This window comes from Oncorhynchus nerka, linkage group LG15 (assembly GCF_034236695.1).
Source record: "Oncorhynchus nerka isolate Pitt River linkage group LG15, Oner_Uvic_2.0, whole genome shotgun sequence".
In the NCBI taxonomy this organism is placed as follows: domain Eukaryota; kingdom Metazoa; phylum Chordata; class Actinopteri; order Salmoniformes; family Salmonidae; genus Oncorhynchus; species Oncorhynchus nerka.
Window position 1 is genome coordinate 62703969 of NC_088410.1, and position 23930 is coordinate 62727898.

At 44.4% G+C, this 23930-nt stretch overlaps 2 protein-coding genes across 2 annotated transcripts in view; one reads left to right on the forward strand and one right to left on the reverse strand.

Annotated features, from left to right (window-relative positions):
• Positions 1 to 3860, forward strand: part of LOC115143088 (SPRY domain-containing protein 3-like) — a 51404-nt gene extending 47544 nt beyond the window's left edge. The window contains exon 11 of the mRNA XM_029683114.2: positions 1 to 3860. Coding sequence (XP_029538974.1) covers positions 1 to 135 — 135 coding nt within the window. The 3' untranslated portion in view covers positions 136 to 3860.
• LOC115143089 (LIM domain and actin-binding protein 1-like) overlaps positions 2991 to 23930 on the reverse strand; it is a 27298-nt gene continuing 6358 nt past the window's right edge. Inside the window, 11 exon segments of the mRNA XM_029683119.2 lie at positions 2991 to 5040; positions 5375 to 5508; positions 5665 to 5747; positions 6075 to 6126; positions 6476 to 6541; positions 7298 to 7395; positions 7873 to 7927; positions 13461 to 13732; positions 13735 to 13903; positions 21715 to 21763; positions 22794 to 22927. Coding sequence (XP_029538979.2) covers positions 3966 to 5040; positions 5375 to 5508; positions 5665 to 5747; positions 6075 to 6126; positions 6476 to 6541; positions 7298 to 7395; positions 7873 to 7927; positions 13461 to 13732; positions 13735 to 13903; positions 21715 to 21763; positions 22794 to 22918 — 2178 coding nt within the window. The 5' untranslated portion in view covers positions 22919 to 22927 and the 3' untranslated portion in view covers positions 2991 to 3965.

Sequence of the window (23930 nt, forward strand, 5' to 3'; positions counted from 1 at the left end):
GTGTTCTTCACTAGGAATGGGAAGGTGGTGGGCCGTAGGGAGGTGGCAGTGCCAGCAGGAGGGTTCTACCCTACCATCGGCATGATGAGCACCGGGGAGAAAATCAGGGTTGACCTGCACCCCCTCAGCGGCTGAGAGAGGGTAGCGACATGATGATGATAGACCAATCCCAAGTCTGCTGTAGGGGAGTGTCTGGAGTTATCACTCCAGTGCAGTATCCCTTCGCTTCACATCACTCCTGGATCCAGCATGTTGCCTGGGATGTCCTACCTCGGTTTAGTTTACTCTGGTTGACTCCTAACATAAAATGAAACTCATGCTACTATATGGTAGGAAGATGGATAATATAATACTGCATGGGTGCCTCAAGAAAGTGCTTACTGTTATCATGGCAATAGAAAATGGTTCAAAGGGAGATCATTGGACCAATCCCAGGTCTTTAAGCAGCAATCAGTCAAATCTTATTATCGTAACTCTATTTTGAGATTATTAGGGGAATTCAATTCAAAATGCTGTAACATAAAACCCGCAGCCAAGAAATGCAACTCTCAGGTATGCCAAAATCCAAATGACTGTAACGACTATGACGCTGTGTTATGTTTATTTTTTCTAAGACTCATGATGCCATATCCTTTTATCAAAAGCACTTTATTCTAGATATAGTGGATTATGATGCACTACTTTTTGTTTAGCATTTCTCTGTTCTTTCTCTTTTGGGTTATTTTGTTGACTAATGACAGGTTTAAATGAAATACTTGATCAACAACATTTTGTAATTGTTTTGATTCATCATCTGTAATAACAGAACTGTACTCAAGAAAGCAATATGCTAAATGATTGCATTTTATGATTTCAAAAGGCAAGACCGTGCACTGTTCTCACAACTGTTTCTTAGAGTACCATGTCATTTCATATTAATCACCAATTAGGTTCATTTAATCTTACAGATCATAGATATGAATGCGTCACCTATAAATTGTGCAATTGAATGCAATGTTTAAATACCCAACTAAAGATGAGAATCTATTTCTATACAACGGCCCGCTTGTGTGATTTTTATTTTCACAACATGTAATTTGGCTGATTGAATCGGGACTGTTAGATCCTTACTGTGATTATTTTTAATTGAAAACAAACATATGTAGTTTCTAAGCAAAGAGCCATTTCTCAAGCAAGAATTTTGCAAGGACTGTCGAAGTGGTCAGGGTAAAACTGAAAACTAGCTGTTATTGGTAGAAAGGTTTGGAACTCTATCTTATTGGTCTATTAACTAATTTACCGCCCGATGATGTCACCAGGCAGGCCAAAACTCCATCCCACCAAAACGTCAAGCAGTCTTTTCAAACAGCTCTTACACTGAAAGAGCATTATCATTTTCACAATATTATTCCAAACTGTGTGGAAATATACAGTACCAGTCCAAAAGTTGGACTGGTACTGTTTGGGTTTTTCTTTATTTTTTAAACTACTTTCTACATTGTAGAATAGTTAAAGCATCAAAACTATGAGAACACATATGGAATCATGTAGTAACTGAAAAAGTGTTAAATCAAAATATATTTTATATTTGAGATACTTCAAAGTAGCCACCCTTTGCCTTGACAGCTTTGCATTCTCTCAACCGGCTTCATGATGTAGTCACCTTGAATGAATTTCAATTAACAGGTGTGCCTTGATAAAGTTATTTCTTAATGCGTTTCAGACAATCAGTTGTGTTGTGACAAGGAATGGGTGGTATACAGAAGATAGCCATATTTGGTAAAAGACCAAGTCCATATTATGGCAAGAACAGCTCAAATAAGCAAAGAGAAATGACAGTCCAATACTTTAATACATGAAGGTCAGTCAATCTGGAAAATGTCAAGAACCTTAAATGTTTATTCAAGTGCTATGATGAAACTGGCTCTCATGAGGACCGCCACAGGAAAAGGAAGACCCAGAGTTACCGCTGCTGCAGAGGATAAGTTCATTAGTTACCAGCCTCAGAAATTGCAGCTCAAATAAATGCTTCACAGAGTTCAAGTAAACACACATTTCAACATCAACTGTTCAGAGGAGACTGCATGAAATCAGGCTTTCATGGTCGAATTGCTGCAAAGAAACCACGAAAAGGACACCAATAAGAAGAGACTTGCTTGGGCCAAGAAACACGAGGACATTAGACCGGTGGAAATCTGTCCTTTGGTCTGATGAGTCCAAATTTGAGATTTTTGGTTCCAACCGCCGTGTCTGTGACACAAAGTAGGTGAACGGATGGTCCCCGCATGTGTGGTTCCCACCGTGAAGCATGGAGGTGGTGGTGTGATGGTGCTTTGCTGGTGACACCGTCTGTGATGTATTTAGAATTCAAGGCACACTTAACCAGCATGGCTAGCGCAGCGATACGCCATCCCATCTGGTTTGCGCTTACTGGGACTATCATATGTTTTTCAACAGGACAATGACCCAACACACCACCTGGCTGTGTAAGGGCAATTTGACCAAGGACAGTGATGCATCAGATGACCTGGCCTCCACAATGACCCGACCTCAACCCAATTGAGATGGTTTGGGATGAGTTGGACAGCAGAGTGAAGGAAAGCAGCCAACAAGTGCTCAGCATACGTGGGAACTCCTTCAAGACTGTTGGAAAAGCATTCCAGGTGGAGCTGGTTGAGAGAATGCAAAGAGTGTGCAAAGCTCTCGTCAAGGCAAAGAGTGGCTACTTTGAAGAATATAAAATATATTTAGATTTGTTTAACACTTTTTTGGTTACTACAATTCCATATGTGTTGTTTCATAGTTGATGTCTTCACTGTTATTCTACAATATAGATAATTTAAAAAACTCTTTTGAATGAGAGGTGTCCAAACTTTTGATTGGTAATGTATATAAAAAACAGGAAAATCAAGTTTTTGACTGCACTGGGCCTTTAAAAAGCTGCACCGTCTACAAGGTCGATCGGATTGAATCCCAGCCTTAGGTCATGTACTGAAACAAGACAACAGATGTATCAATGATAGACCATTTATTATTTATTTCAAACAAACTGATTTAAAATGTCAAGATACGAAAAAGGTTTGGTCCTCCTTAAAGTAAGGTATAAAACATAAGGGTAAGTTTAACAATTGTGCATTTATCCAATTTTAAAAATTCATTATAAAATAGGATGCTTTTAAAACCATTCAAAACATGCACTGTGTCAAAGGACAACTAAAAACATAAATCCAGGAAGGTAAAGACCCAAAGACTCAAAGTACACTGTTGGTTTACTCGGCCAAGATCCATTTACCACATTCTATCACAAGCCTTTTCTGATTCTCAAGTATTATCAAAGAGATGAAGCGACTGCTTGTGATCCTTTTAGAACGTCTCTTCTCCTATTATCCATCTGGCAGTGGTATGGACTAGTCCACTTAAGTACCTGTGAAGCAAAGGCTATATAAGCATCTGATTTGCAAATACAAACATGTATATTTATTTGACAGGCTTTCCTGTCAAAAGTCTTTAGTCTTTCTTCATCAACAAAAAAAATAAAATGTTGACAAAAGATCATTTCCAGTTTAGAGAATGATATGGCCGATGTAACCTTTGCTAGAATATATAAAAGATGTCATATATATCGTAACTGTACTTACTTCCAGTTTTAAAAAAGACAGACCAGCCTGAACCAGTGTAAAAAAAAAATGGCTACAATCTACCGCTCCCTTCTATCAGGCTCCCTCAGAAAACAAAAGAATCAGGCTATTTGGTTTTATGTAGTGTAGTAAGACTGATTTATTGCTAACTTTCCTATTGTGAATGAAACAAACGAATCAAAATGATCACAGATTGCACCCAAGCAGAGAGAAATTCAACAAGTGGGTCCCCATGGTTTTATCCCTGCACTTTTAAAAACTCCCTGGGTTATATATGGTGGACTGGGGACAGAATGTGTTGGTGTGTATCCAGTCTAAATCCAGCCAGATTCAGAGTGGAGTGTCTGTTCAGACATCATCTTCCTCCTCCTCTTCCTCATAGTAGCGGTTCCTCTTGATCATCTCCTCTACGGTGAGCTGCTCCCCCTCGCCCCCCTCCTCCTCGCCCTCCCAGAAGCCCACGTCCTGGGAGCTGCGGTTGTGTTTGGGCTGCGGGGACGGAGAGGGAGATGCTGGGATATCCGGAGAGGCACTTTGGCATTTCAGAGAAGCCCCTTCTATTTCCTTTCCTCTCTCCATCGGCTCTTCTCTCTCCTCCTGTGCCGCCGGCAGACTCTCTACCTCCTCCTCGGAGCTGGTCTCTCCATTCACCACACTGCCGCTGGGCGGGGCGGGCTTGCACTCCTTTTTGTCCTCCTGCCTTACCTCTCTCTCCCTCTGGGGTTTGGGTTCTGGTTCCTTAGGCATGGAGTGGCTGTCCTCCAGTGACCCCCTCCTATCCAGCAGGGATTTGAGGGGCCTGCGGGGCTCCCGTGGCCCGAGGGCATTGGTGGTGAGGCTGGGGGCCACCGAGAAAGGCCGACTTCGCTCCTTCAGAGACGAGCTCCTCCTCAGGCTCTTCAGCTCGGACCTGTCGTGGCTCAGGGTGGACGATGACACCTCACCCTCTGGGGGCCACTTGGCTCTCCAGGGCCGGCTCACACCACTACCAGCCTCCAGAATTTGAGAGGTACCAGCATCGCTGTCGGCAGGAGGGGGCCAGGCAACCCTCAGCTTGCGGGCCTCTGGGACTTTCTCGGCGCTGGAGAGTTTCTCAGTGGAGGTGGTGTGGCTGCGTGTCTCCAGAGAGGCAGTCAGGTCCGTCACCTTGGCCAGGGGAGACTCCTCCACTGTGGGGCTGGGCTGCTTGCCTGACGAGGCTGGACGGGACACCACCGCCACTCTTTCTGCCTGCTCCTTTGGCTTCTTCTCCACCTCCCGGTCTACTCCCTCTTCCTCCTCCTCTCCCTCTGCACGGGGTGTCCACAGTTCCTTGTGGGGCCGGTGGCCGAAGCCTTCGTCGTAGTTGCCTTTGGCCTTGAACAGCTGGCTGAAGTGGGGCTTGCAGTAGACATTGCCGTGCAGAGAGGCGTAGTTTCCCAGACTGAACAGCAGAGGGCAGCAAAAGAACCAGACAAATACACTTTAGATACATGCAGACACAAGACACCGGTTACTGAAAGCAGTACTGGATTTACTTGACATTTCATACAAATGTACTACATTCAAAAGTAATGTTCCTCCAATTGATACGGCTTGTGATCATTTTTATTAAAAAGCATTTTGTAAATATACTGTATTATGATGCATGATACACAATACTGTCTTTGCATGTTCTTTCTCCTATGGTTTCTAAATGTTTTGGAATGGGACATTTGTATAATGTTATTATATAATGTTATTTGAAGTGTCCCGTGGGGTGCGAGTGTCACAAGTACCTGAGCTTGGTGTTGCAGTGCAGACAGCGGAAGCAGGAGGTGTGGAAGATCTGGGTGTTAGCCACCAGCCTCTCCAACGGGTACACCGTCTTCAGGCATGCAATGCACGTCTCCCTCACGGGCAGGCAGAACTTCTACACACAGACACTTTAAGAATTTACCTTTCATACACTGCATTGTGTTTGTCGGAAACAAGTCTTGTCGTCAGATTTTATAGCGGTCCTATCGATTTCCTTGATTGAATACATGTTGTGCGTGTCACTGTGATGGAGGTGACGGAGGGGACTCACCCTGGCTGCCTTGGGCGGGTCACTGTGGGCTGAGGATGGAGAAGAGGTACTATCCTTAGAGGTAGGTGTGTCCATGCCATCACCTGAAAAAGACCAAACACACAACATACCAGTGAGACTACAGGGACTCCATCTTGGCTGCAGAGGAAGTCAGTATCACAGTTGGGCAAAGCAATATAACAATAAAAAAAGGGAGCCTAGCTTTTCACAAAAAAAATCTTGAGACGAGCGAGATGCCTAGACACAGAGCAGTAACTCAGGGTAACAAGCCAGTCGGGGTTCCACCCCGCTCTGCCCTTTAACACAGAGGACCAATCAGAGCAGCTGGGTGCGGTTCGGTCCTCAGCATCCCCAGCCGAGAGCTGTGGGGGATGACATCATGGGAGATAGGGAAATTAAAGCTGACTCACCATTGGTCTCTTCTACAGCAACTTTTCTGCTGTAGGACTCTAAAGCCTGGCTCTGAGAGAAAAAGAGAGAAAACCCATCAGCAAATCAAATATACAGTACATAAAAAGCTATATGAAAGAGTTTACTGCCACTGTGTATTCATGTTTTAAAGCAGGATCTTTAGGGCACTTCTAAGAGTTTATTTACTTACTGCACACCAGCTTTCATTGGTTTACAGTTTTTATCAGTTTAAACGCTGCTCCCCTATCCAATTAACTAATCTTCACACACAGTGTGTCGTTTATTTCACAGACTCACACTGCATGTCCCCTCTGTCGCTACACACCTCAACACCAAATTTCTCAGACGCGCCACACGCACGCACGCACACACACACACAGACACGCGCGTAGGTACTGACCACAGCCACACCACTAGGGGGCACATTCTCCTTGAGGCTGCCGTCCTCTCCCTCTGACTGACTGGCCTGCAGACGAACAGAGAGGTCGATCAGTAAAAGAACAGTGACAAAATGATGTTTTAGGATATAGAAAACATATTTAGCAAAATATGTGAACTAAGATCTGTCTTTCTTTGACGTGACACTTTTCCCATGTACACCATCCTTACATTTAGCCTGGGATGTGGTGAGACCAAAACTCCTGGACTGTTAAACAAGATCACTTTCTAAAAAATCATTTGTAGGTCTGGTGACCGAGTCCACAGTGTCTCTAGCTTCTCCTAAACAAAGGAGACTAGACAATGTAAGGAGAGAGGAGTGTTTAGAAGACAACCGACCAAAATCACACTATTTTACCATGCCTGCTTTTTTTTATACCAGCTTTCTGATATACATCTGTAAGGGGTAGGGGTCAAAAACAGTCCATTAACACCCACCTAAAGACCTAGTCATGATTCCTGCATTTGCACAGACCCTGTAACCAAAGTACAGGTATTGGGTCTGTGTGAATGGTTCTGCTTTTTTGCAGGTCAATTCATTAACACTTCAATTGTTTAACACCTCCCTAATTTGACATCTAAACAGCCCCCATGGTTTAACCCTCCCCACACCTTCCACTGTGCCAGTTACCCACTGGTATGTTTAAAAGGGAAAACTGGTAAATAAGGCTGTTTGAAAGGGGGCCATATAAAACATTTGCCTTACATATATTTTTTTACAGGTAATATACCACATCTTCTGTACGAAATGGGTATAATAAATACAAAACACACACAAACTCACAGTGCGTGCTAGTGGGCCCTTTTTGGTAAGGGCTGACTGGTACTTGGCCATTCTTTCCTTCAGGGAGGTGGTCTCCAGAACTCGGTCAGGGGATAACACTGCGGGGGGAAACAAAACAAAAATCACACACACACACACAGGTTAGCATCTAGAAGGTTTCTTGATCCGGATCCCCCACCTAGCTCTGCTGCTATGTTGTCAGAAGTCACTAGCCTACATTAGCTGCTATGAAGAAGAAAAACAGGGGTAACGATATATAAAAGCTGCCAAAAGTTGACTTGAGTAAATAAAGCTGGTCTTTTTAGATGAAGCAGTGTAAGGCACTATGAATTGACACACTGTTCTGCCTCAATTCAAGCACGGCCGTTATCATGCACCCGTGATGTACACATTGTGTTCTCATCTGTAACCTTCGTGGCTATTATAACTGCAGTGGGCACCTCTCTGCATGGGATCCTTTTGTCAGTTTAGTGCCTAGTAGTGATATCACATACTGTGCCCTCAGAATGTGATTGCACTATATGGGTCTAGTGCAAGTGTGTGTGTGTGTGTGTGTGCCCGTGCTCATGTATTACCTCCTATTCTCTGGTCCATGTCCTCGGAGGAGCTGCTGTGTAGTCCCGTGCTCACCTGGATGATAACACAGGGGTCAAGGGTCAGGGTTCAGTTTATTACACAGCCTCAGACAAGGACTGTCCGATGTCCTCACCGCCACCCCAACCACCACAGTCTCCTCCTGCTTTCTCTACAACTGTCTCTCTATGCCTTTGTAGTTAGTCAGCCTCTGCTTTTATTTTTTTTAGCCCATCTCTACACTCAGACAACCCCATCATTGGTCACATTTGACCACCCCCACGACTCATCACAACTTCCCCCTATCTCACAATGGTTTGGCCCATCGACATCAAAACCAGCTCCTGCATATCCTTTACATTACAATGAGCCATTGATGGTTGCTTACACAAACCCCTTATTCACACTGGCACAAACTGGCCATTTCCCCCGACACCTTGCTCTAGACCTAATCAAATAACAAGCATTCCTATCAGTGATGAATGTCATTTGCCCAGAGAGACTCTGAAAGCAGTAAGGAACACTTTACTGTTAAACACCAAAACAAATTCACCAAATATATATGGTGTCCAGGTTTCAGAAGAAGCTCAATTGTCTCAAGTTGCTGAAATGTTTCTAACTTGAACAAGATGGTGAATTTACTGCAGTCGGCTAATCTTGGACAGCAGATGCAATGAAATTCTACAGCTAAAATCAACCCGTCTGTTTTCAAGAAAGCATTAAGCATAATATGTAGTTCATCATGGAAAAGAAACAAATATGACAAGAAAAAACTACTTCAGACGTATTCCAGCTAAAATACTTCTAGCACAACCCAACGGGTCTGTTAACCATGTAACCAACCACATCATGACTCACCATATGGTAAAGGGAGACACACACCCCTACACACTACTGCAGGGATCATCAACTAGATTCAGCCGCGGGCCAATTTTGTTCTTGAGCGGATGGTCAGGGTGCCGGAACATAATTACACTTCATTTGTAGACTGCAAATTGACTGCAGGAAGCCCAAAACGGATATATTTGACTAAAACGTAATCATTTCAAACCTTGCTTATATTTGTATAGGATCTCACACATAGTATCTCTCTAATATGTGTGAGAATACTTTGGAACAGATTTCCTAAATTAAAATCACTTGAAGCTAATTTGCTGGTGTTTTTACAGTCTTGCGTCCATCAACAATTTTTTTTTTAAATAAACAGTTGCACAGAAAACTTGAGGGGGCCAAATAAAATCCCATATGGGCCAAATTCAGACCGCAGCCTGCCAGTTGGGGAACCCTGCACTACTGTATGTACACATTAGCGTGCGGACACATGTACACAGCGTTAATCCCCTAATAAGCTCAAGAGGCAGAGCCATTGTCAGACAGGACCGTCTGTCCCCCCACCAACTCCACCATGACACAGCCATTTTACTCACCAATACACATACACACAACTGAAAACACATAACAAGTAGGCTATACACTTAACACACTCCCCTCTCACCTTAACCTGCAAAACACTGAAGATGCCCTATTACAATGCCATAAGATTGTACAGGCTAGTCACCACAGGGGGGCTAGGGAGAAGGGACTCTGTTCAAACACAGACAAATGGCCCAGTGAGGGGATCAAGGTTAAAGGGATACTTCACGATTTTGGCAATGATGTCCTTTCTCAACTTCCCCAGAATCAGATGAACTTGTGGATACATATCGACTTCCAGTCATTGCGTTAACACTAGTTAGCATCGGCTTGTGAAACTACCTCTTAACTTCCTTCATACTGGACACAGAGACATACAAATGGTGTCCACGAGTTCATCCGACTCTGGGGAAGTAGATAAAGGGCCTCATTGCTAAAATCCCGAAGTATCCCTTAGAGTCGAAGTTACACAACAACAAAAAAATCCCCATCAAAATCCGCCAGTTTAAGTTAGAGATGTTTTTTGTTGCAGTGGATGCATCTCAATCCACCATATCCACCTGTCGCACTTCTGCATCTGAGGTGAAAGGTGGCAGAACTAGAGCGGTGTTTGTCAGACCATGAGACATCCCGAAAATCCGTCTAACACAAACGTCTGTAGCGTCCGAATGGTTTAACGTACAAACTACTACTCTATGGACTAACTACTACTCTACTCTATGGAAAGGGGAGGCTCTCACAATGGTGCTCTCCGTTTTGCTCTACGACCCCCACAAGTGTAACCGGTATTGGATTTAAAAAAATATTTAAAAAAAATGGAAGTAGAAGGTTGTTTTGTGCCTCTACCCCCAAAAAAGTGGTTAAATGTGTAAAAAAAAATACAAAATATGTGTTTTTTAATTATCGCCTAGATTTCGGACAGACACTTCAAAATCTTGTTTCTTATGATTTATTTTTTGCCATTTATGGATGTTATTCAATGCGTTTCCATGGGCTTTAGTAGTAAAGGTCAAAACCATTTGTATTGTTTTTTTGATACCTAAAAAGGGTACTAAAATTCTAAATGAAATATCTAAAAGATCCATCTTAAACCAACTCCATCTGTCAGTTTAGCCCCCCCCCCCCCCCGCCTTACACTCTACAGAATTAACAAACACGAGCGTGTATGTGTGTGTGTTTATTACAGCCCACTGATGTGTAAACCAGATGGTCAGGCTTAAGCAGTAATCCTGGATACAGATGAGTGGAGGAGGGATCTGGCCAATTAAAACAGACGGGGCCTTCTGGAGTCAGCCATAGCCAAGTCAATCACTTTTTACATTGTACTTGCGGATTGAAGCTACAAGGTGTCCATAATGTTATGTATTGAAAGGCCATTTCCTAGTTCACTCAAAATATTGCTCATACAAAATGTTTTACAAGAGAGTGTGATGTTATGTTAGAGCAGAGGACAGCGATACGGCCTGTGGTTCACCGAGGACAGGTTGAGACAGGACCAACTGATTCCACTGCAAATCAAACTGTGTGCCAGCAGCTACATGTTGGGCTAAATCGACCAAAACAACAGCCAGGCAGAGAGGCATGACTCATTTTAAAGAGAGGACAAACATGTAATATACACAATTGATCAAACAGGCTAAAGCTCCTACCTTTTTCAAGCAAGCGTGAATTGAATGTGTAGTCTACACAATGTGCTGTAGTCTCAAACTGTTCTTTGCATGTGCAAATGGTCTGCGTCTAACCAAGTAACTATGGTAACTAGAATCCTTTAAAAAAAAAAAAACACCAAGCCATGTTTTGAATATTGTGGTAGCAGAGAAGGCTAATGCCAGTGACAAGCAGTACAGGGTGTAGTTGATTTGGGTGACAGCCAGGTAGAGAAACAGAGCCTTATCTGCCCCATCTAAACCTTTTGTGCCCAGGACCCATTACAGCTCATACAGTTACAAACGAGGGCTATCGAAAAACAGGAGACACAAAGAGAAAAGGTGGAATACAGAGAGTAAAAGAGACCTAGAAACAAGGTGTGTGAGAGGTTATAACGAGAAAGAAGGACAGAAAAAGAGGCGTAGAACTAAGGAGAGAGGGAAGGAGAGAGAGAGAACGTACTGCGAGTCTTTTGATTGGAGAGAGAGAGAGAAAGGAGTTTGTGTTCTGTAGGAGCAGGGTTTGTTGGCCTCTAGTGATTTGGTTGGGGGGGGGGGGGTGCATACCACTTCCATGACATCACTGCTGTAAGATGGTATCAGCCCAGAGCATGCACTGAGCTAAAGCTGGGGCAGGGCAGGGGGGACACAAGCTGAGGCAAGGCCGGGGGGAAACAGAAACACTCATGTATGTGTGTGTGTGTGTGAGAGAGAGTGAGAGATGGAGCGTGTGTGTGTGTAGACCTGGAGACGCAGCTCCTCCACCCACGCACAGCCCCACCTCCACTCTAGTCAGCTGAAATGCACTGGCGTAGCGATAAGGGCTTTTGTGAGCATGTATAGAGGAAACACACCGAGTAGTGAGCACAGCTCTCAGACCAAGACGAATCGAGGTCGACCTCCTACCGTCTGTCACTCCCCTCTTAAAACCCTGCCAGTAAATTCAGCAGAAGTCCAGAAGCATGGCCATTGTGGCAGGCCTCGTCTGACTGAATGGCTAAGAGGACAAAGACTACAACACTACCACTGTTCTCAGACCAGTCTCCCTGAGGAGACACTGGGGGAATTTCCAACATGTAGAACTAAGTATCGCTAGTGGTCATCATGAACACACTTAACAAAGAGATGAACACCAAGGCGTGGTGGCAAACTCACTCCAGTCTGAATCGGACTCCACAGTCTTGCTTTTCCACCTGGCTAAGCTAAGGTAGCCTACACCAGAGACCATCAGGAATATACAAAGTATTATGGTCTCAGAGTCACACATTTTTACTCAACTTTTACCAGATGAGAAAACTGAGAAAACTGAAAAATAGGAGAAGCAGAAGTGCACAGAGGAGAGCAATCTTGTGTGATGCTGAGAGAAGAGGTGGGGGCCATGAGGGGTGAATATCTAACTGAAGAGGTGGGGTGGGGGCCATGAGGGGTGAATACCTAACTGAAGGAGAATGACAGGACACAGAGTGAGGAGGGAGAATTCCTATGGTGGGTCTTTGAAGAGAAAGACGAGGAATGCGGGTACATTCGTGACCCTGGGGTATTATGGTATGTGTGTACACTAAAAAAAGAGAAGGTTGTTTAGGAGCAGATAAGGGCAGTGTGGAGAACTGAAACATATAACTTTTTGAGGGGACAGAAAGAGTGTGACTGAAGGGTTGAGTTAATTAGACAGTAATGGGACAGAGGGATGGGTCGTTAATATGGCCACTTAATGGCTGACTTCTCTCTGCTAATATCGGAGGAGCCACAGGAGACCCTCCCTCAGTGTCTGGCACAAAGTATTTCACTTCTCAACTGGGGCGGCGTCTTCGTCAGGTCAGTGCATGTATGCATGTTTTGAGTTTCTTGGCCTCTAATATGAGTAGGTAAGCTAGTTTTAGCAAGTATCCTCTACACGTGTGTGTGTGTGTGTGTGTGTGTGTGTGTGTCTGAGTGAATGGGTGTTCTATCTGTACTTAGTGATGCGCACTGAGACACACAGTAGTCCTCGGGGTGCCTTTATGAAGTCAGACGGGGCTTGTTGAAAGGCACGAATGCATCAGGTACCAAGGCATGTGACTGCTAGCATGACTACACTCCAAAGGAAGGCACCATGAAACTATCTGGCTGTGCAACAGACCAGGAGTTCAGCTGCATCCCAGCTGGATATGGGGGGGATGGGGGGGCTAACCAATCACACAGTCAGATGACTGACCTGACCCCACAAGCATACTGAGCAGCTACATGTTGAGGAAGATGCCAAGAGATGGGGTGAGAGAGAATCCATAGAGCAGAGAGGGGTAGATACTGTGTAGAACAGTGGTTCCCAAACGTTTTCACTCAGGGCTCCCCCTTCCATCATTGAGGAACACTGCCGATGTACTAGCCAATTTCGAGGTTGCACCTTGTGCATTCTACCATTACCCCCCAACCCAGCGGACTACCCCAGAGTTTGGGAACCACTTTTGTAGAGGGATACATACCCACAGTGTGTGTCTGCCTGAATGAGAACGTGTTTGAGTAAAATGTGTGTGTGAGTCTATCAGTCTTACCCTTCTCTTGGCGCCCTCTCCCTTCTCAAACATCATCTTCAGGCTGTTGAGAGGCACGCTGGGTTTCTCAACGGGGCTGCAGGGGCTGGGTGGCGCCACCTTATCTTCCACCTGCATCAGCCCTTCCTCCTCCTCCTCTCCCTCACTTGGCCGCTGATCTTTTCTCTCCATCCTTCTCTCCGCTCCTTCCTTGGTTATAGCTGCTGAAGGATACTGGATACTGTCTTGACTACCTTGAGTGCCCGGGGATCCTGGAGATTTGGCTGGGGGCGGTGCTCAGTCGGTGGCACTGGTTTGGGTACAGCTGGGGGGATAAGGCGGGCGCGGGGTGGGCCGGCTGGTTGCAGGGAGGGTTTGTCTTGGCGAGGTGCCGGCTGCTCCCAGCGCTTCTTCAGAACACTCAGGTTCCCTGAACGCAGAGTGGGAGGAAGGCTCTCCACCGACTGCCAGGAAGACAAGAGAAGATTAGAGAATGGTCAACTGGAAGAATGTCTTGAAGTTACTGACTGACTGATGCAACGTCCTGAAATAGGTTACATCGACCGAAAAGTTAACCACCATGTAAACTGTACCGAGGTAAGTGTGTGTAAGAGTAGTCTCGTATGAGAAACTGGAAGAATACCAAAATACAGTACCATTTCTAACAGTTCGCAATAATACAAATAGTCACAGTCTAATCTTTCAACCGTGTGGAATGAAACTATTATCAACAAAATAGTCATCAACAGTTGCTTCCAACATTCTACTTCTACCAGTCAATCATGTCCAGTATTATGTCATCCAACTTCAAGCACCCAGAATGCAACCAAATTAAACAGGAAAAAAATATTGGAAAAATCTCAAGTTCATAAACTCTGTCAGAGTTTTCTTCCCGAGGCCACAGTGGGAAAAGACTGTGGACAGTGGTAGTTACTGACGTGGAAGGAAAGCGAGATTAGATGAGCAGCTGTTCAACCAGCCACGAGAGTAGCTGGCTGGTGGCTGAAGTCAGAGCAGGCAACTATCAGCTGCTGCACAGTCCACTCCACAGTGGCATACAAAGTCTTGGCTCAAGATGGAGACAGAGCAGGACTGAACACGGCGATCTCTTTCTCAACCATATTCCATTCTGTGGAAACCTACCTCAACTTTTCCTGAAAGTACAGGAAGTGTTCTCTGCTCCGCTAGGCTTAACCGTCCATTAAGTTCCCAACTCGGAACTTACGGCGAGCAGCTAGCTGAACTACTATGGGACAACAATACTCCACTATGTGATGTCATTCACTGATCTTCATTAGAAGATATGGAAATGAATGTCCGCTTGTAAAACGCTCTGTTTAATACGGGGAACTTCTGAAAGGTATATGAAACAATACGGCCCTTTGAAAGCAGAACAGAGACAACTAATGAACTTAGTTTACATGGGGTACTCAATGTTCCTTTCAAGGAACCGCACTGGGCTATGGTACACAGAGCTCAACTCAGTACAAAGTATCTAGTCACACCCATGAAGAAGAGTAACAATATGTCATCTATATGGTCAAAACGGCATCCATGAGACGAGCTCCAATCAGTAGGTAACCATCAACATTCACAACGACCCTAACGAAGAACAAACCTGATTTTTCCCTTCAACGTGATAATGAGGTGGTCAACCATATAGCAGTGGACATCCATGCAAACTTAACACAGCAATACAAATAAAAAAACTGACGCCACTTCCTACTGTCATCACATTGACCACACTTCAATCAAGCAGCAACTCAGAAAAACCTAGCCTGCACATCAAGCCGTGCTTCACCAACAAAATATATGTGACAGAAACAAGATGGAAACACACATGGAAAAAGGAGGAGATCAGAATATGGGAGGAACAAACAAAAGAGAAAGGAGGAAGAGAAACCCAAAGCTGAAAGAACAGACAGTAGAAAAAAAGAAAAAAAATCATTCTCTGTATGAAAGCAGTTGGAGTACAAGAAGTATGTTCAAGAAGTACAAGGAAAAAACGAGCAACAGGCAATGAAAAGTTGGTTCCCTGTTTTTCTAAAAGAAGTGGTGAAACCTGTGAGAGCGAGGCGAGGCGTAGTGGGGAGTCTAGGTTGTAGACAGGGAGAGTCCTGTAGCTGGAATCAGTCTGCCGTCCTTCCCTCTGGTCTCTGTGCCGAGTAAGGGTGATCAAGCTCTCCCAGATGTTAGCAGTTAGAAAAACTCTGGAAGTAAGAACCAGCCCACCCCCCATCAAGACCAGGAGAAAGAGAGAGAGAGATGGAGGCAGAGGGGGGAAAAAAATATCCCAGGAAACAAGAAAGCAGGAAATGATACATTTGGGAAATGTTTAACTCTTCGCTGACTGAGTCTGGGGTTCTTTACTTGTCACTTCTCAAAGTTTATCCCCAAATAAATATTGTAAATATGTGGTTATTTGTGTGTGTGAATCTAGCAGACACATGAAGTTTCAAGTATTCCGTTGTTGTGTGAGCCAATGTCAGAGCCATACAAATGCACTGAAGTCATGGCATCACCTAACATGTACCATGTGTCATGTTACGGAACCTCATGCTGTCAGTGTTGAGATCTGTGATCGCCAATCACATCATGACATTCAAATTGCAGACAGTGTTGTACAAAACCAAACTCCCTTTAAGTTATTTATTTCCCTTGAAAACTGGATTGTTAAAAAGTAAGTAGTCAAATCAACAATGTCACTGCTCCTCCCATTTTACCCTATGTCCTCAAGACACAGCGTAACCTACAACACATGAAGTCCCGTTTAACCTATTGAGACATCTCAGCCATTCACCACTATTGAACGAGAACACACACACACGCGCACACACACACACACGCGCACACACACACACACACACTTCTAGCTTCTACCACCAAGCCATAAGACTGCTGAGAAATTCAGAAAATCGCCACCGGACAATTTACATTGAACCCCCCCCTTTTTTGTACACTCGCTGCTCGTTTTTTTACCTATGCACAGTCACTTCACCCCCATCTACATGTACACACTACCTCAACTAGCCTGTACCCCCGCACACTGACTCGGTACCGGTGACCCCTGTATATAGCCTCGTCATAGTTAGTGTTTCTTTTATTATTATTACTTTTTATATTTAAGTCTACTTCGTAAATATTTTCTTCTTGAGCTGCACTGTTGGTTATGGGCTTGTAAAGTCTACACCTGTTGTACTCGGCGCATGTGACAAATCAAATTTAATTAGATTCCTGATTAGAACACTAAAGGTGACTCAATCTGCCTGACTCAGCAGCAGTAAGAGGGAGGACCTCATGTTGAAAGTTAAGGAGTGGCCATTTATTCCCCTATAAAACTGTCATTAACTTTTGCATGTCTTTTGCGGTTAGAGAACATAATTAGATGTGATTAAGTAGGAATAATCATACCTGTAATTATATACAGAACCATTACTGATAATGGTCACAGTTGAAGGGGGAATTATACTGAACAAAAATATAAATGCAACATGCACCAATTTCAAAGAGTTACAATTCATAAGGAAATCAGTCAATTGAAATAAATACATTAGGCCCTAATCTGTGGATTTCACATGACTGGGAATACAGACATGCATCTGTTAGTCACAGATACCTTCAAAAAATATATATATTAAAAAAACAAATGCATCAGAAAACCAGTCAGTATCTGGTGTGACCACAATTTGCCTCATGCAGCGTGACATCTCCTTCACATAGAGTTGATCAGGCTGTTGATTATGGCCTGTGGAATGTTGTCCCACTCCTCTTCAATGGTTGTGCAAAGTTGCTGGATATTGACAGAAACCGGAACACGCTGCCTTACACGTCAATCCAGAGCATCCCAAACATGCTCAATGGGTGACATGTCTGGTGAGTATGCAGGCCATGGAAGAGCTGGGAAATGTTCAGCTTCCAGGAATTGTGTACAGATCATTGCGACATGGGGCTGTGCATTATCATCCTGAAACATGATGATGAAACATGAGGTGATGGTGGTGAATGAATGGCACGACAATGGGCCTCAGGATCTCGTCACGTTATCTCTGTGCATTCAAATTGCCAATCAATAAAATGCCATTTTGTTTGTTGTCCGTCGCTTATTTCTGCCCATATCATAACCCCACCATGTGGCCCTCTCTTCACAACATTGACATCAGCAAACTGCTTGCCTACACAATGCCATACACGTGGTCTGCGGTTGTGAGGCCGGTTGGAAGTATTGCCATATTCTCTATAACGACATTGGAGGTGGATTATGATATATAAATGAACATTACATTCTCTGGTAACAGCTCTGGTGGACATTCCTGCAGTATTCATGCCAATTGCATACTCCCTCAAAACTTGAGACATATGTGGCTTGTGTTGTGTGACAAAACTTCACATTTTAGAGTGGCCTTTTATTGTCCCCAGCACAAGGTGTACCTGTGTAATGGCCATGCTGTTTAATCAGTTTCTTGATATTCCACACGTGACAGGTGGATGAATTACCTTGACAAAGAAGAAATGCTCACTAATAGGGATGTAAAATAAGCTTTTTGTGCATATTGAACATTTCTGGGATATTTTATTTCAGCTTTAGGAAACATGGGACCAACACTTTACATGTTCTGTTTATATTTTTGTTCGGTGTAGATTCCACACAATCAACACAATGTTAAATAAGACTGCAGGAGCCTCCTTAGCGCTCATTTGTGGACCATCATGTAATCATTCATTATGACAATGTTGCTGGTTAACCTGACCAGGAAAAACTCAAGGACCAAAATAAACCTGAAAAAAAACCTAGTTAAAACTCCTGGCCCTGATTCTCATACCGCAACACAGAGGATTGAATCTCAGAAAGCTGAGACCTCTTTTCCTCCTATGACCCAAATGTACAGCCCACCCTTTAGGACTAGTGCTGCCTGTGGATCCACGCATACACACAGCATTGTGCTGACTAGACATTGTGCCGACTGTTTAACTCAGCACAAACAGGAAGACTGGAGGAACAGCATGCACCACACATAAATACAACCAGCGTGTGTGTGTGTGTGTCTTCTCCTCGCTCTGAATGACCTTAAGGACCTTGTGTGTAAACAATGTTTGTCTACAACTACTTGAGCCTCTCCAGAATTCCACAATGTCACGTCACGCAGAGCAAGTCCTGTGCTACAATCTCGGTCCAGATTCACTGGCAGCAATGTACCCAATGATCAAAATACATTCCCCATCGATGAGCCATTGGAAATGTTAGGTAGTTACCTTGTGCTCCTGCATGACATCGGCCGATCACTTATTCCCTAGTCCACTTCTCCAGCACTTCCCAACAAACAAAGACCATAACCAACAGAGAAGACAACTATCCCAACAGACAAAGACAACTATCCCAACACAGGGAATTACTTTGGGATTAGTCGACTGAGTCAGGATTATGGGGCTGACCGCCTGCCCATCACAATAAGTGGCAGGCAGAACAAGGCATGGAATTGTTCGGTGTGCTCCTCAGACGAGATGAGGATTATAATGGGTGTGTGGGAGGTGGAAGTTTTCGAAAGGCTGTCATTTTACCATGTGAATGACAAAATGCTTTATCTCATCTAGTCACTGTCAAAACAAGTAGCCTGAGCAGAGAAGAGAGCACAAAACCACTTAGGCATACAGACGAAACGGCCTACTGGTCAGACTTCGAAGGCGAGCACATCAGACACCGCTTCCGAGCATATTACTCGCCAATGTCCAATCTCTAGTAAAACCCGTTTGATGAAATTAGGGCACGATTTGCCTTCCAGAGAGACATCAGAGATTGTAACATTCTCTGTTTTACGGAAACATGGCTCTCTCGGGATATGTTGTCAGAGTCGGTACAGCCACCCGGTTTCTTCACGCATCGCGCCGACAGAAACAAACAACTCTGGTAAGGAGGGTGTGGTTGTATGCCTTATGATTAACGACTCCTGGTGTGATCATTACAACATACAGGAACTTAAGTCCGTTTTGTTCACCTGACCTAGAATCAAATGCCGACCGCATTATCTACCAAGAGAATTCTCTTTGATTATAGTCTTCGCCATGTATATTATTAGCAAGTGCATCAGTGATGTTGTACCCACTGTGACTATTAAAAACTTCCCTAATCAGAAACCGTGGATTGATGGCAGCATTCGCGCAAAACTGAAAGCGCCTTTAATCCTGGCAAGGCAACTGGAAACATGACTGAATACAAACAGTGTAGCTATTCCCTCCGCAAGGCAATCAAACAAGCAAAGCGTCAGTATAGAGACAAGGTAGAGTCGCAATTCATCGGCTCAAACACGAGACGGGTCTACAGTCAATCACTGACTACAAAAAGAAAACCAGCCACGTAGCGGACATCGACATCTTGCTCCCAGTCAAATTAAAATAACTTTTTTTGCCCGCTTTGAGGACAATACAGTGCCACTTACACGGCCCGCTACAAAAGCCTGTGGGCTCCCCTTTCACTGTGGCCAACGTGAGTAAAACATTTAAACATGTTAACCCTCGCAGGGCTGCCGGCCCAGACGGCATCCCTAGACGCATCCTCAGGGCATGCGCAGACCAGCTGGCTGGTGTGTTTACGGACATATTCAATCAATCCCTATTCCAGTCTGCTGTGCCCACATGCTTCAAAATGGACACCATTGTTCCTGCTCCCAAGAAAGCAAAGGTAACTGAGCTAAATGACTATCACCCAGTAGCACTCACTTCTGTCATCATGAAGTGCTTTGAGAGACTAGTCAAGGATCATATCACCTCCACCCTACCTGATACCCTAGACTCACTCCAATTTGCTTACCACCCCAATAGGTCCACAGACGACCTAATCATCATCACACTGCTCTATCCTATCTGGACAAGGGGAATACCTATGTAAGAATGCTGTTCATTGACTACAGCTCAGCATTTAACACCATAGTACCCTCCAAAGTCGTCATTAAGATCGAGACCCTGGGTCTCAACCCCGCCCTGTGCGACTGGGTCCTGGACTTTGACAGGCCGCCCCCAGGTGGTGAGGGTAGGAAACAACATCTCTACCCCGCTGATCCTCAACACTGGGGCTTTCTCAGCCCCCTCCTGTACTCCCTGTTCACCCATGACTGCGTGGCCATGCACGTCTCCAACTCAATCATCAAGTTTGCAGACAACACTACAGTGGTAGGCTTGATTACCAACAACGACGAGACGGCCTCCAGGGAGGAGGTGAGGGCCCTCGGAGTGTGGTGTCAGGAAAATAATCTCTCACCAAACATCAACAAAACAAAAGGAGATGATCATGGCTTCAGGAAACAGCAGAGGGAGCAACCCCCCATCCACATCAATGGGACAGTAGTGGAGAAGGTGGACAGTTAAGTTCCTCGGCGTACTTATCACTGACAAACTGAAATGGTTCACCCACACAGATAGAGTGGCGAAGAAGGCACAACAGCGCCTCTTCAACCTCAGGCGGCTGAAGAAATTTGGCTCGTCACCTAAATGCACAATCGAGAGCATCCTGTTGGACTGCATCACCGCCTGGTACGGCAACTGCTCCGCCCACAACCGCATGGCTCTCTAGATGGTAGTGCGGTCTGCACAACGCATCACCGGGGGCAAACTACCTGCCCTCCAGGATACCTACAGCACCCGATATCACTGCCTGTTCACCCCACTATCATCCAGAAGGCGCGGTCAGTACAGCTGCATCAAAACTGGGACCGAGAGACTGAAGGCCATCAGACTGTTAAACAGCCATCACTAACAGAGTGGCTGCTGCCAACATACAGACTCAAATATCTGGCCACTTTAATAAATGGATTTAATAAAGCTATCGCTAGTCACTTTAAATAATGACACTTTAATATTGTCTACATATCCTACATTACTCAACTCATATGTAACACTGCATTTCAAACCATCTACTGCTTCTCGCCTATGCCGCACAGCCCTCGCTCATCCATATATTTATATGTACATATTCTTATTCATCCCTTTATATTTGTGTGTATAAGGTAGTTGTTGTGAATTTGTTAGATTACTTGTTAGATATTACTGCATTGTCGGAACTAGAAGCACAAGCATTTTGCTACCCTCGCATTAACATCTGCTAACCATGTGTATGTGACTAATAAAATCTGATTTGATATAGTTCAATGGTGACAGAGTCAAAGACTTGACCAAGAGGGCAGCTTCACAAGCGTATCATTGAACTGGTGACTGTGTCTGAGGTGATGTCACATCCTATAGTTCCATGAGTGGGTCTCCTGTTGGGGAGCTGAATGGAGATACTCACCGCTTTCTTCTTCTTCTCAGCATTGGCCTCCTCAGCAGCTCTCTGGTACCTATGGAACAGAGGAGCAACACTGACCTCTGCTGATCAAGAACAGAGGTGCACACAGTAAAGTAGACCAAAGCTTTACACTGGGAATGGAAGTTTGCACTGACATTAAATCAATAATATCTGAACATGTTTTGAAGGTCTGAAGAGATCAGGGAAGTGTAAGCAATATAAAAAAGGGTTTTGGGCTATTTCTGACACAGATCTGGTTTCCTCTGGATCTGCAGACACTATGCTGCTTTTCGACTAACACCACTGTTACACTGGTTTTATACACCCTTGTGTTACACTAGGGAAATTGTGATTCCATAGCTAGGTCTGACAGAGAGGACTTGTGAAGAGCAGAATCAACAACCTCTGCATAGTCAAAACGGTTGCTTTGTGAGGTGTTAAAGTTCACAGTTAGCCATTGCTATGTAAATGCCAGCTGAAATGTACGAGTGGCACGGTAGGTCAGGATTGTTGTAAGGTAACAGCTACTTTACATAGCAACAGAAGAAAATTACCTGTACATGCAAGGTGTATGAGGAAATAGGTCACGGTTGATAGTCAACCTACGATTACAGTTACGACAATGTGATGACGAGGTGACTTTTCAACCAGAATTTTCCGACCCACAGAGCTTCTTAAAGAGTGGTAACTATTAACAGTCAGAATGATCTCTTTCCAGTTCTGCTGCAACCTCTGTTGGCAGACACGAGGGTAACCCAATGACCTGCAGAACAGGATTAATATACAGCTAACATCTCTGTTACCTCCCTCTCAACCTCAATTATGTACATTTGGGATGGGAGCACTTGTATAAAGCCTTTAAGACTGAAGTGTTTGGGTTGACTCAGACTTGACTGACTGTATGTACATACTGGAGCACCAAAAGGATAAGTGTGATTGGTACAGTATGTACGTAGAGCAGGGTGATATGGAGGATTCCCTACAGATAGATGCGTGTTTGGTATGATGAATTTGGAAGAGAAGTGTCCACGGTAGTACACTCATACAGAAGTGTCTAGTAGAGAGCTGTGCGTGTCACTCACTTGGAGAAGCGCTCTGCAATGGCGTTGGTCTTGCCTCGCGTGCTGACCAAAGAGAGCTCCCTGGCGGTGACCCGTAAAGACTGCGACGCCCACGACTTTCTGCTGAACGAACTTCCGCCTTCCATCTCCGCCTCCTAACACACACACACACACACACACGCTAATTAATGACAGAATCAAAATGTCTACTTAAACATTTTTTTAAACTACATTTCCTGTTTTACATGAAATACAAGTCCCAAAATTCTCCAACACCCATCTTATAGAAATGACCTAATACAGTGTATAATACACACAGCCTGTAGAGCTTGGATTCAACAACCAACACTGGCACTGTTGGATGACATCATCCAGCTGTTTGTCCATGGTGTGCACAGTGCACTACCTCACTGCCCATTCATCATGAATCAATCAAACCACGACATAGACAATACAGGGTGACACCTTAATTGAAGGGTAATGAATAACATGTTAATAACAATGACAACTTGTGTAAATTGAAACAAACACATTTGTATTTTTGTTTGGGGTGTAATGGCCCAGGAGTTCTCATGAAAACATTGCCCTACCAGGTAGCCTACAGCCCATTGATTATTACCAATATAGGCATTTTGTATGCTTTTATTGCTATATATATATATATATATATATATATATATATACTAAAGTTATGCCAGTAAAGTGTTCTCTTTAATAGGTTCATAGTCTATTTCACCCAGATCCCCCAGAATAATAGCAGAGTGTTGACAGACAGGGGGGATCAATGCAGCACTGTCTCTGTACAAAGAGGTACTGTCTATCCCTCAGCTTCCCCAATGGTGAGGTCATTGATCTGTATGTCAATCACCTGCTCTGCTCTCTGTCTAGGAGTCAGTCCGCCCCCGAGATATCATCTACAGCACATACCCTCCCCTGCTGCTATGAGCTCACACACAAACATTGCATGGTTACAGGAGCAAGCAGACAAAATTCTGCCATCATGATCGAGCGGGAAAGTTCAGACACTTGACTGTGGGACAGGTACACAACTGAGATCAGCAGCAATGTTGTCATTGTGCGAATCCGAACATATAATCTGTTCCGAGACAGTCAGGAGGCCTGTTCCGAGACAGTCAGGAGGCCTGTTCCGAGACAGTC